General features: G+C 48.7%; 1 protein-coding gene across 2 annotated transcripts in view; it reads left to right on the plus strand.

The window, feature by feature from the left end:
• efl1 (elongation factor like GTPase 1) overlaps positions 1-17,270 on the plus strand; it is a 75,414-nt gene that overhangs the window by 2,242 nt on the left and 55,902 nt on the right. For both annotated transcript variants that reach the window (XM_084926123.1, XM_084926131.1), the window contains exons 5-14: positions 408-545; positions 645-856; positions 1,588-1,711; positions 4,918-4,997; positions 5,210-5,346; positions 5,445-5,567; positions 6,346-6,445; positions 13,894-14,024; positions 14,832-14,995; positions 15,613-15,748. In XM_084926123.1, coding sequence (XP_084782249.1) covers positions 408-545; positions 645-856; positions 1,588-1,711; positions 4,918-4,997; positions 5,210-5,346; positions 5,445-5,567; positions 6,346-6,445; positions 13,894-14,024; positions 14,832-14,995; positions 15,613-15,748 — 1,345 coding nt within the window. The remainder of the gene's footprint in view (positions 1-407; positions 546-644; positions 857-1,587; positions 1,712-4,917; positions 4,998-5,209; positions 5,347-5,444; positions 5,568-6,345; positions 6,446-13,893; positions 14,025-14,831; positions 14,996-15,612; positions 15,749-17,270) is intronic.

Below are 17,270 nucleotides of genomic sequence, written 5' to 3' on the forward strand. Positions count from 1 at the left end.
ATCACAGACAGCTTTCAGACTATATCCGACTATTTTTGCACATGTTCCATTTTGTCCTTCTCCTCCACCTCAATCATCATCATCTCCTGATCATCCCGCCTTCAGACATCGCATAAGAGTCCAGCTGTGTTAGGTCCACTTTTCCGCTGGCTGACAGATGCTAACAGCAGCACTTACTGACAGGGACTCCTCAGCAGTCCATCTCAGTATCGCTGTCGTCAGAAGTGAGCTTCTCTCAGGAGATCAGCAAGAAATGTGACTAAAACCAAATCGTCGTTATCGTCCTCTGCTGGTACTTCAAGACAGTTTCTGTATCAGGGTCTGTGTTTATGACGCGGTCTTGATTTCTAACCAAGGTGTTTCACCACGAGCTCTCAAACACAGGTGTGTGTGTGTGTGTGTGTTAGACCCAGGTTGTGCTGCGTCAGGCGTGGCTGGAGAACATCCGGCCCGTTCTGGTCATTAATAAGATTGATCGGCTCGTTGTGGAGCTGAAGCTAACGTCTCAGGAAGCTTACACTCACCTGAAGAAGATCCTGGAACAGGTGAGGACCCGGCTCTCCGGTCTCAACCACGTTTTACCGTCTCTAACCAACACCTGCTGAATCGTACGCTTCGTGCACCGCCGTGATTTGTCCTTGCAGGTGAACGCCGTGACGGGAACTTTGTTCACATCTAAAGTTCTGGAGGAGCGAGCGGGGAAGGAGGAGAAGGAGAAAGAGGGCGAGAAGTCGAGCGGAGACCAGGTTTACGACTGGAGCGCCGGGCTCGAAGAGGTCGACGACTCCCACCTCTACTTTTCTCCCGACCAGGGAAACGTGGTGTTTGCCAGCGCCATCGACGGCTGGGGCTTCAGGTGAGGCGGCGTCTATTCACGGAGGGAGCAAAGCTTTGTTTGCAGGCTGCAGGACTCAGAACATGAACTGAAAGACTCTGGTGTCGCGGCTCAGCCGGTTCGTGAGGCCATGATATTCATGCTTGTGTAAATTAACTGACCGGAGTTACTTTTAGGGCCACAGTTTGGTTTGAGCACAGGAGTTACAGATTATTCTGTGCAGAAAGACATGAGCCTTTAATGCAGATGTGCATATATATATGCATAATATACAGCAGTGCAGGAAGAGTCTTCATTAAAACCCTCACGCAGAATAAAGGTGCACGCAAACCAGAAGGACAGGTGAGTGCAGGTGAGTGCGGTCAGCTTGGTTTCAGTCTAAACAGAAGCACCAGTTTAGTTTAATAAGGCGAGTTGTGTGTACACGTTTGCACCCTGTGGGCTGGGTGCAGTTCAGGAAGATCATCCAGCAGATGGCGCCGTTCTTAAATGTAACATGAATACAGACCCAGCTGAGTGTTTGCCTTTCAAAGTAAAATACATTGACCAGATTTAATTAGATTTATGACCTCGCATGAATTTCAATATAAAATAATTTTTTTTACTCATTTCTGTAAATGGTCACAAAAGCTCCGCTCAGCTGATCAGCCCAGGGTTAAAGTTCACATCTGTGTCACTGTTAGCCTTTAGGGGAAAAAAAAAAAAAAAAAAAAGCTTCTGGATGTTCATGAGGCTGATTCTGTGTTTTCCAGCATCCGGCAGTTTGCTCACATCTACAGCGAGAGGATGGGCATCAAGAAGGAGGTGCTACTGAAAACCCTGTGGGGAGATTTCTACCTCAGCATGAAAGCCAAGAGGATCATGAAAGGAGCTCAGGTGACACAGCTGGGAGGTTTGTGTGGCGTAAGAATCGCGTCTGCAGTCAGAGCTTCCTGGGATGAGGTGTTTGAGACCGTGGTAAAGGTGACACGTTTCTGCACATGGACAGAAGAATCTCAGAGACAAGCGAGCACACTGCAGGAGTACAGGCAGCTACGCTTTGCCTCCAACTCAGGAAACGGCATTCAGGTCATGAAATCATTGGCGAGCCAATAAAAGGCGAGAACAGTCAAAGCTGTCAGGTTTTATTTTAAGACCTTAAAGTCCTTAAGTTGCCAGTATCAGCTGGTCTTTCAGTCACAATTGATGAGACGAGCATAATAAAGCAGTTTAACATCAGCTGGTGATGTTCTCCACATCACTGCACCAGGGGTTTAATTCATATAAAACCTGAAATTCAAAGCAGTTTCTCCTTAAACTGTTTCTGTGCACCTCCTGCAGCAGGTTCACCTGTCAGACGTGCACACCTGAAAGGGAGCACAGACAGATGCATGCAGTTAAAGTTGTGATGTCATGTAAAGGTTTCCAATATAAAAATAATGAAAAGCTGAAGCCGGCAGGATCACCGTGTCGATGAGGTAGTTTACATCTGTCATTTTAAACTGAGGCATCAACATTAAGCCAGTTGTTCAAAGTTGACTTTTATTCCTGAGACAAACGAGACAAACAGCTTCAGGCAGGTTTAAGCTCAGCTTAACACAGACTCAGACACAGCAGGATCAGTGTGAATGCTAAGCTACATTTATGGCCTTCAAACTTACACCCGGCCTCTCCACTTAAACGCTTCAGTGTTTTATTTGGTGCGTCTCACTTTTGAGCCACGGTGAAGTGTAAAGTGCAGCAATTCAGACAAATAATCCACATTCAGGCCAAGTGGGCACACAGCAGCATTAAAAGGAGTTTAACCCCAACTCCACCTAACCAGAGAACCCTGTGGGTGAGCCACACCCAGCAGCCTTTCTCATAGAGGCGGTCCGAGTACTCACCGAGCCGAGCACGCCGCAGTCGAGACCAACGGTCACGAAGTCGCACTTTAAAAAGATTTGAGTCCAAAATGCAGCAGGATGACGACGGTGGCTCAGACTGAGGAGGCAGCTTAAATAACCAAGACTCAACCTGCCCAGGTGAACAGCATCAGGGTGATAGGCTCCGCCCACCTCTACCCACAGCTAGCCTGCAGTGAAAACGACTCACTGATTCTTAGCGCCACCATCAGGTCACATTTCAGTCTCGTGCACGTGCAAAGAAATAATAACTTAGAACTGTACTTATATTATTTTGTTATATTGCACCTTATAAACAGAGTTTACACAGGAAAATATTCATTCATTCAATCAGACAGACTGACAGATGCAGCCACGTTAAAGGCAGAAATTTATGAATCGAGGTGAAATTGGAAAAAGAAAGTTTTCAGTGAAACATTAAAAGATCAGAGCAGCTGGTTTTTGTGCTGTTGGAGCATTTTAATGGCATCATGTGACCAATAATATGGCTGCTGTGAGGTCACTGTACTAACAGGCCGTCCAAGAAGGCGGAGCTTTGAGAGTGAAATTCAAGGATGTCATGTGGATGTCACCGAGCACTGACAGCAGGTCATCTGTGTCTGAGGTGGGGAACTTCCTCGTATCTGGAGCCACAGAGGTCGAATCACAAAAGTCGGTGATAGCGTTTTGGATTTGTCCATCTTTTATATACAGTGTGTGTTAATAACCAGCCGTAGCTCTTCTGCTCCTGCACGGCGAGAGGCTGAAGTCCCGACTGACCCGGCGTGTTTATTGGATTGGACCGGTACCGGCCACGTTTCCCAGCAGACGCTTGGCTGCCCCCCCCCCCCTCCTCGGGCCCTGAATGATGAATGTTTTGGTGTGTTTCCGTCTGGCCAGCGCTGCAGCCGTCAGGGGCGAGCGGAGGAGGCGTCAGTGCCTACAAAACAGAGCAGCGATGGAGGGGCTGACCTCTTATTCATGCTCGCTCATCATTCACAGGCACGCCGGCCCGTGAATGACACGGAGAGGCTTTTTAGCAGCACACTCACAGGATGGGAATGAGCTGTGTGGGCTGACCTTCTGAATCGTAGCTGGATGCAGTCGCTGTGTGTCTGCAGAAAAACGTCCTCTGTCCTGTCTCTTGGGTGTTTTTTCCCTCTTTTCATGGATATATCACCTCATGGTTTAGTGTTGTGTGTGTTTACAGCTCATACAGGCTTTCGTGTGCTCACCTGTTGATTTGATGTTCCTGGTAAAAGCTGGATTTCAGCAGAAGTAGATGAGAAGTGTTGCATCAGTGAGCTTCTCTGATGTTACTTTGTTAATTCAACAATTATAGAATGAAAAGAGCACAAACATGTTACCTGAATAACGACATGAAGTCAGTGAATATATTTAGTTTAAAGGTGGAGTCGTGCAGTGTTTATGGTGAATGCAGTCAAAGTGGACGTGGGACTGCTTTGCAGGTCCCTGCATTCTTTCTAGTGTCCAGCAGGGGGCAACTCCTCTGATCGTGCAGACGTCTCTGAGCCTCCTGCTCTCTGATTACAGTAAACACTTTACAGTTTATGGTCTCATTTGCTAGTTTTAAGTCTTGTTGAATAAAACAAGATGCTCATTTTTGAAATGATGCTCACAGAGAGTAAAGCGGACAATAAATCAGGTCGTGGTCCCGAGCCGGCCTCCAGGCTTCAGGAACCCGTTTGCTGATGCGTGCAGCACGCCATGTTGGCCTTTTAGATTCCTGCACCTCAGATGGTCCACACTCACGGGCTGAGGTGCTCCTGTATTAATGATCCATTTCATAGGGAAGGTTTCAAAGCTGCCCCAGACATCAGTGCAGAAATCACGTATTGGCTAGGAAGCACGATGGCCAGCATCCAATAATAAAACAAGAGGGAAGCTGAAACAGGGGGAGGAGCAAAGGACAAGAAGAACACGAGGAGGTGACGCGATGACCTCACAAACACGTCAGGGAGGTGAACGGCAAAAGAGCAAAAACAGAAAACCTTCAAAATAAATCAGGAAGTAAAGACACACAGAGCCCAAGAATAAACTCACAATGAAAAAGTCTGATTTGGCAAATCCAGCAAACGTTCTGAATGGTCCTGGTTCCAGGAGGTCTTTGCTCCTCTGGCACGTTTTGGTTTGTTTCTCGTAGGAAAACGATTCCTTGCATTGATCAGATTTTCTCCTCCATGTGCGACGTCCCTGCAGGCCAAAGGAAAGAAGCCGCTGTTCGTGCAGCTCGTGCTGGATAACATTTGGAGCTTATATGATGCGGTCGTCATCAGGAGGTTGGTTAACTTGTATTATTTCAGTAAAATGTTGTTTGCATATGTAAAATGAGTTTTTCTAAGAAACATGAGGAGGCAGCGGTGTTCCACAGACTGTTCTCAGCTGTCAGGACGTTTCCACACAGAAGCTGTGATGTTCTCAGAACAGGTGGGAACGCGTTCCCGACCCCGCGGCCGTAATGGAAGAACTTTTTCTTTATTTAAATCCCCAGAGACAAGGAGAAGGTGGAGAAGGTGGTGACATCACTCGGGGTAAAGGTGATGGCCAGAGACTCGCGTCACTCCGACCCCAAAGTCCTCCTGTCTGCCATCTGCAGCCAGTGGTTACCCGTTTCCCAGGCCGTCCTTTGTATCCTTTGTCCTGTGAGGTGAGCGCGTCCCTCGGCAGGACGTCAGCACGACATCTTTGTCCCGCCTGTCCTCGGTGATCTTTAACACACGCTGCAGCCATGGTGTGTGAGAAGCTCCCCAGTCCGTTAGAGATGGCGGCCGAGAGGGTGGAGAAGCTGATGAGCGTGGGAGCACGCCGCTTTGACTCGCTGCCCGAGCAGACGCAACACCTGAAAACGGGTATGCACACACACACACACACACACACACACACACACACAGTATTTGTTTGGGATTTCTAACCAATGACAGGAGCTCTTTTATGAGCATGCTTCTGCACGTCCCAATCATCTGTGCAGATCGATGGTGTCTCCTCCTCTGGCTCGTGTAGCTCTGAGCGAATCAGGACTGCTGACACCATATCAGCTGTTTTACTGGCCCCGCCCTGAGGAGTCGCCGTCTTCTTACTAACCTCCTGCTCAAACACATTTTGATAGATTTGTTTTTGTGACGTCTTTTTTACTTTCTTTTATATTTTTGCCTCTTTTCGCTGTCACCTTGTCCTGGTCGTATTCAGCCTCACGTTGGTATCAAACAGGAAGCACAGCCTTCAGATATGGGAAACAGCGCAGATCCTGCATCAGCTGATTTGATTTACCTGACTTTATTTAAGGCTGCGTTATGGTCGGCTTTAGACGCTTCAGACTAATCTGACATTCGGCGGAGCCTCGTCATGCAGTCTGTGATCACAACTCCTTAATAATCACCATTAAATGCCTTAAAATCAGTGATTGTAAAGAGTTATTGTTGAACCCACTGATAGCAGCTGTTTGTCAGTGACTGTGTGGTGGGTCAGTGGCGTTAACGTCTCGCAGTAATCATCAGGGCGACGAAGGCGCTGTGACGTCGGGCGTGTGGTCTGTTTGGATTTCAGCGCCGTGTTGTTGTTGAAGCAGCTCACTGTTTTCAGCTGTCGCTGTGTGTTTGACTCTTTTCCTTCATTCCTGGTGTTTCCCAGCATTCCTGCAGTGTTCGAGTGAGGAAAACGCTCCTGTCATCGTCTTCGTGTCCAAGATGTTTGCCGTGGACGCCAAGGCCCTTCCTCAGCACAGACAGAGGTAGCTGTGTGTCTGTGTGTGTTCATGCAGGGGTGTGCTGACCTCGAATGCTGCAGTCTCATTATTGCGACCGTTTGCAGTCTCATTGCCTTTGAAACGGTTGCTTCAACGTTGCAGAGCAGGTGTGAGCCCGATGCCCGCTCGCTCGGCTAGTCGCTGTCTTTAAGACATATTTGGTGCATCAAACGGCTCCAAGGCGTCGCCACAGCAGAAATGCGTCCTGATGTAAGCCTGCGTGTCTCCGCTGCACAGTGATGAACTCTCAGTAACACGGGGTCAGTCGATGAGTTTGCAGGTGAGTCGGGTCAAGCTGCCGTTTCCATGCAGTCTGTGGAAACAGTGCAAAAACATTTGATGCAGTCACTGGGCAGTCGTTTGTGTTGGCACCACGAGTATCACAGTACTCCGACCTCTGACCTCCGACCTCTGACCTCAAATTAAAGGCGTGAAAGGTCAGATATTCATAAAATGTCTTTTATTTTTAAAACTCTGCTGCTTTTGTTTCTGACGGCAACATCAAGGAAACGATGCTGATATATGAGGATCCTGAATGTCACATCTCACCCTCCCACATTAATATGTCTGTGATTTATAACTTAAATATTAATATTAAAGAGCTTGGAAAGAAAAACTCAAGGAATTCCTTGAATTCAAGGAACTTAAGGAGGTTCCAAGCTTATTTATTAATGTTTTCTGTTTGTTTACTTAATCATTACTTTTACTTTTTTATGTCACATGAGTGTGTGTGTGTGTGTGTGTGTATTCATATCTTTGTGGGGACCAAAATGCGAGTTTGGAGGCATCTTTGTGACTCAAAATGTGGTTTTACTGTCAGGGTTACAGTTTCTGGGTTATGTTTGGGGGCCAGGGAAGCATTATGTCCATGACATGTCCTCACTATGATATGAAAACGAGTGTGTGTGTGCGTGTAGCCAGTAGGTGGCGCTGCTGTCACGCCTCGTGGATGTTTGGTGTCTGGACGAAGGCCCGCTGTCTGTATTTTGAGGATCATGAATGCGTCTCCAGAAACACAGCTGATTATTTTTGCTGTTTATTGTGAAATCAGAGCTCTTCCTGTAGCACACAGTCAGAGATGAAAATACTTCCTGTGAAAACAGAAGCGCGTAATGACACGAGGAAATGTGTTTGCTCGTGAAAAATCCATCATCTGGAAACTGCTCTATTTTAGCTCCACGTATATTATCAGAGAGGAGTGAAAGGTTCCCGTGCTGGCAGAAGCTAACGTCAGAGCGTCCTGTGCCTGGCTTTACCTCCAGTTTGTCTCTTACTCCAGGAGGGTTGGTGGTAGGACACAGCTGTTAGCCCTCTCCCGTCCGTGCGTCCTTCTCGGAGGTGAACTGAGGGTAAACCACAAACCCCCCAACAGTCAGTGATGGATGGAGCCGTCCTGGCCTATCCTGGCCCGCCTGTCTCTTCTTAGGACGCGAGCGCGCTTTAACATCACACAGCTCCCTTCCTCGATGTCTGGCCCATTAATCTAAGCCCGTGTCACCGAATCTGTCTTCAAGCCCTTTATGAAGATGGGAGACAAGGTCTTCGACTTCCTGCAGCGAGATGAATAGCGAAGCTGTGTTCCAGCTTGAAAGGCTAGGACGACAAGTTACAGCGTGGAGTGGATCGCTGCCACGGCTCATTGGAAGCAGATGCTTACAGGAGGCTTGGATTGATGTCGAGGAGTCATTACAGCGTTGGTCCCAGTGTTGGTTTAATGGCCTGGCCCGCGGAGCATGTGTGTAAGCTATTAATGGGCCAGAGTGAACTCGTTGTCTTCGCTCTGCCTCATTGTGCACTGCTGACTGATCTGCATTCGCTCAGTTGTGGCAAAGCTGTAAAAAGCTCTAATGCGATGTTGTGAACTCCATTACAGTGTTCCTCGACTAATAATCGTAGCAGCTAACCAGTGTGACAGGAAGACGCTCCGCACGTTCATTCCTGTTTATTAGCTTGGGTCTCGGGTCATTTGGACGGTCAGAAAGGAGCGGGCTCGCTCGGTTGTTAAACTGCCCCGCAGGACGTGATGATGCGATGACGTTTGGTTGCTCCGGAGTCGTTTTATGCCACAGAGTAGCTTTGACTGCAGGAGGTTTCCAGTTGAGTTTAGGATGATTTTGCATTTTGGGCCTGAACGTTCGCTTCGAGCGCTTAATTTTGATTCGTTATTTCATCCACTTACCCAGTCCGGGGTCAGGGGAGCCCTCCCCAGCTGCACACAGACACACACTCCCAGCTTTGGCTGTGGCCAGATGTTGGATGAGAACCCCGGACCGTCTTGCTGTGAGGCAACAGTGCTGACCGCTGCACCACCGTGCCTTCTGTTATTACGTTTAACACGTTCTAGTTTTCAATTTTAATCACTTTTCTTCATCACGGTTTGTGATTTCAGCTTGGATCGATCCTGCCACGTGATTGGCTGATTAGATCTGAGACGCCGTTTGTTTGTTGTTAGCTGCGTTGCATTAATGTGGAAATTGTGGGCTGATGTTAATGTTTAAAATAGTTGATTCTGATCAGCGTGTCGACCCAGAAGATCACCAGCAGCCACTCGCAGCTTTGTTCTTCCACCTCGTCCTCAGAGGGTTTAATGAAACAAAACAAACCTTGGGGTCTCCACCAGTCTGAGCTCCATCAGCTGAGTTTATTTTGGGGTTGTGAGCATATAGCATACAGTATATGCTCCATTCCTCCGCCTCTGTTTTCATCTTCTTGATCTGCAGCGTTTCTGATGCAGACAGATTCAGCCTCAGCTTCCTGTCACAGTTCTGATCCTAATTGCAAACTGTAGCAGTGCAGTTCCAGTGGCAAGCAGAGGAAAGGAGATATAGACAAGCTGTCAGAGGAGGCATGGAGGATGAGGACTAGGAGGTATGTGAAAGAGAGAGAGAAGGAAGGAAAGGCCATCTGATATTGTGAGGCTGGAAGGAAAAAACCTGTCTAAAGTCTCGGCTAATGAGCTGCGGGAGCTTCTTTCCTCTTTGCCTGCAGCAGGTGTGCATCCTCTCTGCTGACATCTGTGTGGCGGTTCACGGCTGACGGCGCCTCATAAACATGTTGTTTGTCACCAACACTCAGGTCCTGGCGCTGTGGGTCACCTCCGACCCAAAATCAGCGAAGTCTTTGACACGAAAAGTCCTGAAACACGGAAAACAAACGACTGAGGCGTCTCCGTCTGACTCTCAGACTACGACACGTTACTTTATGCCAAATCAAAATAGAAGAAGTTACGTTTTACTGTGAATTATCGGCACATCGCAGCCCTGATGACTGAGGGCCGCTAACGATTCATGTTCATCCAGGACTGCAGGAAAATAATTCATCTGTAAGGGAAACGACCTCGAGTGGTCGACTCGAGTCTCATTAAAGGCTTACCTGTAAAAACCCGTAACATTAATTATTGTTGGATCCTGACTGAGGCGGCAGCTTTAAATCATTAACGGAGTCGCTGCTGCGCTGCCACTTGTGTAATTCGCACACAGCGCTTCCCTCAAAGTGGAGACGCGTGTCTCAACAGGTACTGATGCACTCAGAGCGAGGACAACGATCCCTCGCCGCACCCGCGCGTCTTTTTGCTCATCTCGAGGTCCCAATGGCCAACCCGCTCGCTTCTGTGAAACTCAGGACTGTGGACAGAAGCATTTACAACGCAGAGCAGAGGCAGAGACGGCTCGGTGGCTTCACCTTGTTTAGTGTCAGGTGTGAGGGACGGGCGCAGAGCTCAGGTGCAACGAGCCGCTGACAATTTGGTAAAAATTGCTGAAATGCTGAAAATGTGACTTTTTGGACCAGAACTCGAGAAGGGGAGGAAATGGGTTCAGGTTTGAAGCGTCACTACTGGCTAACAATGTGCACAGACATGGCGACATAGCGAGGGCGTGACCTGCAGCGTCCTGCAGCGCGCCCAAAGCTCACGGTTCTTTTTCTCAAATGCTGCATGCATGAAATGTGAAATGTGTAAGTCTGCCATGCAGCTGCTGTTGCAACTGGAACAACACCGGTGACGGTGACAGTGCAGACACTAAAATGATAAAGATTCCTGACATGTTTTTATGCATAAAAGTCGATGAATTTGTTAAATTTCTTCCTATTTCAACTCTTTGCAACACCAGTAAGAGAATGTCTCACATGTCGGACATGAGCTGCAGCTTTTTTTCCAAAGAGCTGTGACATCACGTCCTGTCATCGTACCTCAGCAGATTCGCTGCGAGCCACTGCGTGCTAGTCCAATCAGTGATGGCTGAAAGTCATGTTCACTAAAAAAGACAAACAGTACTGCGCAGCAGGTCTGATCAGGGTCAGAATATCTGGACTCGCATGATCTGATCCGACCTGACCGCTCACGCTTTGTGGCTCTTTAACTGTGGACAAAGAAAACTCAAGTTTTCTGTTACAACTTTCTGCCACAAGAGCTTTCTACGCCGTGGTTACTGTTGAGAAAAACCCTGCAGTGTATATATGTGGAGTCCATGGCAGGGGCAGTCGGCATAAAATCTGTGCCGGATCAGATTTCTGCCTAGGATTGGTCGAGGCCCGGGGTAGCACTGACCGCCACTGTGCCGTTGGCCAGCAGGTAACAGTGGAAACGCTGTAGATCTCACCCTGGGTCAGCACACCTGAATCACCTGATTAGTTCATTACCAGGCGCCTGGAGAACTTCAAGACATGTTGAGGAGGTCATTTAGCCATTTACATCAGCTGTGTTGGATCAAACATCTAAACCTGCAGGACACCGGCCCTCGAGGCCTGGAGTTGGACACCCCTGATATGCAGGGACTGTGCCGGGTCACGGATGTAGTTAAGGACATGTGGTGGATGCTCTCCTGTTGTGGAGCAGCAGAAAGAAGCCTGTGAAGTCTCAGAAGTGCAAATCTATTCATTTGACTGCATATGGACTTTGTTGCTCGTATTTCAGTGAACTGCTTTGTTTTGACATCGAGGATTATAAAACCCGCTAAACAAACGAACCCACGTCCCAGTCCAGGCGCTTCTTTAAACCTCAGTGAGAGGGGTCTGCCGAGGCCCTCGGTCTTAACATATCTTAACGATTGGGGGCGATCGTGGCTCAAGAGTTGGGAGTTCGTCTTGTAATCGGAAGGTTGCCGGTTCGAGCCCCGGCTCGGACAGTCTCGGTCGTTGTGTCCTTGGGCAAGACACTTCACCCGTTGCCTACTGGTGGTGGTCAGAGGGCCCGGTGGCGCCAGTGTCCGGCAGCCTCGCCTCTGTCAGCCAGGGTGGCTGTGGCTACAATGTAGCTGCCATCACCAGTGTGTGGATGACTGAACGTGTGAAGCGCTATACAAATACAGACCATTTACCATTTCTCTGATCCTCGTCTAAATCCAGCTAAACAGCAGGCTCTGAGCTTTATTTAGCCTTTAACTTACTGTAGCTCACTATGCCGCTTTCATGCAAATGTCAGAGCAGATATCATCAGAGTCACCACCAAGTTTCATTTTCGTTCGCTGGAGCCAGAATAGAAGACATCTCCAATAAAAATCCTTCAGCAGTAAAAAGCGGTGAAGTGTGCTTTGCAGACAGATTTAATATCAATACATTGTTTAATTTTCCAGCACACTTTTTTCCTCCGTCTTCACAATGGGAAAAGGTCTGCTCGTGGTCGCGATCATCCAGCCTCAGTGTTTGGAAGCCATTACTTCATAACCGCAGCAGGCGAGGCCAGAGCCCAGGCCCTGGCGTTCCCATTATTACCAGTGAGCGACTGATTTGACCTCCTGTGGAAAAGTGATGAAGTCCGTAACGCGGTGCACAGCTGTGTTTATTTCAGCTTAAACATCTGTTGGCTGCTTTGTCCTTTTCGGGGGAAATAATGCGAAGCTGACTCGTGCGGCTTTAAACTGAAAGTCGCTCTGAGCCTATTTGTTCTTAAGGCCGGGCCATCTTCCAGTGGGGCCGGCTCTTTTGTGGTTTCCTGTTACAATCCTGAATTCGGGCCGCGGCCCCGTTTATATCCAATTTATGCTAAAGAGAGGTGCAATCAGTCTCAGTGAGTCTGCAGGGCTGCCGCTGTTGTCAGGGGCAAATTATGGGCCGTTTAAAGTGGTTTGTCATCATGGAGCTGAACTCTGTGCTGCATGCCGTCACTCGGGCCTATTGTGAGCAGCTGTGTTGCTATAGTCACTGTGGTCTTTTTGAAGAGGGCATGCACATGCATACACGGGCTAACACGCCAACCGCACAGCGTGCACACACACGCACACACAAACAGACGGGTCATGCAGGAAAACTAATGCAGGGATAATTATGTTCTGTTTTTACAGCTTAAACTCTCCTATCGGAGGAATTTGAAGTCTACCACTGTTTCTGAACAGAAGGTTTCAGGTGCTGACAGAAGCCCCGATGCTGCTTCTCAGACCTGCTCCCAGAACCGATCCATAAACATCAAAAACCTGTTCAGGATCATCTCCTGCTGCACCTCTGACCGGCTTCTAGCTCGGCTGCAGAGCACGCCTGATCCTAATCCTCCACCTTGATTTTCAGTTGTGGGAAGTGGGTTGTATGCAGGCGGGAGCGTCAGGAGCGACTCGTTACCTTCGGCGTTGGAAACTGTGGATCCTCTCAGCAACGATCCAGCACACGAAGGCCGCGGCGGCTTAAGAGAGAAGTTGTTTGCATAAGTTTAGGTGGTGTGATCTGAGAGGATGGGTTGGAATCATCAGCTTCTCCGATGATGCCAGTTTAATTCAATTCAGTTTTATTTACACAGCACCAAATCACAGCAACAGTCGCCTCAAGGCGCTTCATACTGTAAGGTCGACCCTACAATAATACATACAGAGAAAAACCCAACAATCATATGACCCCCTATGAACAAGCACTTTGGCGACAGTGGGAAGGAAAAACTCCCTTTTAACAGGAAGAAACCTCCGGCAGAACCAGGCTCAGGGAGGGGCGGGGCCATCTGCTGTGATTGGTTGGGGTGAGTGAAGGAAGACACTTTTAGACTCCTGTTCCCGGATCTCACCCTGCACGGTCCCGCATCAGACCAAACTTCCAGTGGAATTTTTTAAAGCATATATTTGGGGACAGTTTTCTTGGTTCAGGATTATTCCACATGTATTAAAGTAAATAATAATCATCATTTATAAATCATTTGCAGACGCAGAAGGCTTTCTCCTTATTTTTCGGGCGAGGTAGAGCATACGGTTTACCGTTTGCAAGGTTGGTGGTTCGAGTCCAGCCTGCGTGCTGAAGTGTCTTTGAGCATAAACCCAGAGTTGATGCAGAGCGTGAGTGTTGCATACAAAGCTTAGAAAAAGGTGCTTGTGTGGATGAGACAACATTTACTGGACAAACAAAGATCTGTGCTGCGTAGATGAGACTCAGCAACGGGGTGGAGTAAAATGAAATGAAACATTTAAACATACAGTGACGTAGTGGAGCGTCTCCAGCTCTGATGGGACTCTTGTGTTCAGGCCTCTGACTCAGGAGGAGATCGCCGAGCGCAGGGAGCAGGCGAGACGGCGACACGCTGACAGGATGGCAGCAGAGAGCCACCGAGAGCCCTCCCACTCTGAGAGCGCGTCACCTGCAGGACTCTGCACAGGTGAGCTCGTCTCAGTGACTCGTTTCACTCGCTTTTTTGTGTCTGAACACAGCTGATGCTCCGAGGGGACAAAGGTGAGCGAGAGCAGGAAGACTCGTTCCCTTTGTGTTACTGTGACGTGTGGCTTTCAGTTTGTGAGTCCGTGTGTGTCACCATAGCAAAATGTAGTCAGAGACACGCTGCAGCGGGAACTACAGCATGGGTGGGTGGAGCACTTTAGAACCAAAGCTGTTCGTCCAAAGATGCGTTTGGCGTTACGTGGAGCACGAGAGCAGCGTGAGCTCTGTGACGTGTGCAGTGCTGGTCACAGTGCTGAAGAATCCAAATCTGGATCCATTCAAAACGTTTCTGCAGCTCCGCCCACAGCTAAGATAAGATAGCTCTTTATCGTCACTGCAAAGTCGCACTTAGTACAAGGAGACTGGAAACTGTCAGGATTTTGAATTCTGGATTTAACCAATGAAGGGAAGTAGCAGCAACCTGCCCTGGGGATGAAAATGTTCTCACACAAGCTCCACGTTTAGTGACTTCTCAGCCGAACCTGTCAGCAGTCAAGTTCCAGATAAAAATGGAGATTTACAGGCTTAACAATCTAAATAGACCCAGATGCTCACCTGTGAGGTGGCGTTTTGCACAGTTGCGACACCATCAAGTCGCCAGAATCTGTCAGACAGATGCAGAAACTCAGAGGTGCTTCAGTGGTTTCAGTGCAGACACACAAACACAGACTCACAAGCTGAAAACATGTCCGCCACGCTGTCACCATAAATATGCAGCGTACAAGATCTGATCTCGTTTCTCTCTCAGCGAACATGGAGAACCTGACGCTGAAAGACTCGAAGCCAGAGGAGGGAGAGGAGGCGAAGGAGACCTTCGTGGCGTTCGCTCGCGTCTACAGCGGGGTGGTCAGGAAAGGACAGAGAGTATTCGTGCTGGGACCGAAGTACGACCCCGCCCAGAGCCTGAGCACGGTAAGCCCCCCACTCGCCCGCTGTAGCTTGTGTTCGCGGGACGTTAGACCGTCTCGTCCCGCTGCTGTAGCTGCTTCGATCCTGCCTTCACTTCAGTTTTGTGTTCGCACACTTCCTCCCAGCACAGCTGATGTGATGCAGGCTGACAGGTAGCGTGAGCGACGCAGATCCTCAGGAGAATCCACGTCCCTGTGACTGACGGCAGGTTCCTCTGCTCGGCCTCATGTGTTCATCATTTATCTTCAGCCTCACAGAGAAATATCTGGTTAGCATTGAGTGAACAGCGACTCGAGCTTCCTGTGAATAATCTTGGATCTAAAGATTAAACAGCCTCGTCCAGATCGAGCTGACATAAAACTGCCTTTCAGTTACAGCAGGCTGTAAACGTTTATTTCTGCTGGGAAGTTTTAACATGGGAGTCTATGGGGACAGCCCCTGCTGGAGCCTCTAGTGGATCATAGTGGAACTGCAGCTTGTGTAAAACAGACATTATAAATCCTCAAAGCTGTTCGATGCACTGCTTCCTGTGTGCTTTGCAGGAATCATGTGAGTAACCTAAGTTTCTCTCCCCTGTGAGTCTCAGTAACGATGCTCTCGTCTCCCCTCACCTCTGTCAGCTGCCGGAGGGATGCAGCGCTTCGGACGACGTGTCTGAGATTCCTCACCTGTCCCGTTGCTCCATGGAAAACCTCTACCTGCTGATGGGCAGAGAGCTAGAAGAGCTGCAGGAAGTCCCCGCTGGAAATGTCCTCGGTAAATCTGTCTCTTTGTTTTTGTCGTCGCCTCGCTGCAGCTGTTGTTCGGTGACGTCGGAGCACTCACGATATCGCCTGGGCTCTAAGCCGTCTGACACACACGAGGTTCTTGTTAATAAAGTTGGATTAATGGCCGACCTACGGGAGCGTTTGGGGCTTTCTCTGAGGTAGACGTCGTCGAGTTTTCCCTTTGATGTCGTTGGGTTTGTGGTACTGAAAGGGACTGAATCACTCCTGAGTCATGATGATGAACAGAAGTGTTACAATACAAAGTTGTTTGATTTAACAAAAAGGGGCAGAGGTACCAGAGTGTGTATAGAAATGAATCAGTGACTCACAAAGAGCTATTCAGAAACAGCCAATCACAGAGCTTCGAATCCTTTGTGTGCCACTAACACAGAAGCTGTGGTAGAGGTGACGTGAGAGCAGGTAAGTACACGACAGGTTCATTCTTTCAGGTTTGACTGATCAAACTTTCATTTGTTCTGTGTGGGCGCCCCGACATGAGACGCTTTAATGGCTGATGCTGAAGTAGTTGCAGTGAGCATCTGATTGGCCAGAGGCCGAGGTGGTGGGAAGCAACCTGTCTCCAAACAAACACCATCCGACTCGGAGTCAGAGCGAGCGTGGAGTGCTCGCGTGAACGCAGTGAAGTCGCACGCCTGCTGTAAACTGTAAATGTGAATTTCTGTGTATATAAATAGCCGTGTGTATATTAATTATCATGTTATCACAAACAGACGGCGTGTTTGCAGACGCAGTGTTCTGAGGTCGTTCTGTAGTTTTAAGGTTTGAACGGAGCTCTGTGACCGTCCTGTGACTGATGGCATCTTCATCAGACTAGTAAATGAAACCATTGAAGTCATCGCGAGACTGAAATCAGGGATCAGGTGAGCGTGACGCTCATTTTCTTATAGTCTCCTGTTCAATCAAGCAGAGGAGTCGCCCCCTGCTGGACACTAGAAGGACTGCAGGTTCTGTAACACGGGGTCTGTGGGTGAAGCTGTCAGTGTTGGTCAGCTCATACTTTCACGTATCATTTGTCAGTAATGGGAGCTGCAGGAGTCTGTTTGCCAAGCAGAGACTCGGGGGCGCTGCAGTACTTCGCAGCCCGACATGTGTTTCTCTTCTGCATACCTCACTCCTCAAACTTGTGACCTAAATTCTGACTCAAACCCAGATTCCCACATCACTGCTTTAAAGCTCGCTCCCCTCCAAGTTTCTGTGAGAACTCCTGCTTTTTCCATGCACCTCCTTCCTTTGATTCAGCTGATGACCGTACGCATGCTCGTCTGACACTCACGCACGCGCTTGTATGCGCGTTATCGATCTGCCTCTGTGATCTCCGTGGACGCCGCTGTCTGCTGGCTTTGTGTCTGTACTGCAAACATGTTCATCAGTGACCTTTTTCATTTAAACATTCAGACACACATTACTGTGGATGCTGGGGGGGGGGGTCTGCGTGGGCTCTCTATGAGTCATTTCTGGTCAAGTTGGGCTCGGGGTCAAATTCTTCAGGT

This window comes from Perissodus microlepis, chromosome 1, assembly GCF_051167445.1.
Source record: "Perissodus microlepis isolate ML-2025 ecotype Zambia chromosome 1, ASM5116744v1, whole genome shotgun sequence".
Classification (NCBI taxonomy): domain Eukaryota; kingdom Metazoa; phylum Chordata; class Actinopteri; order Cichliformes; family Cichlidae; genus Perissodus; species Perissodus microlepis.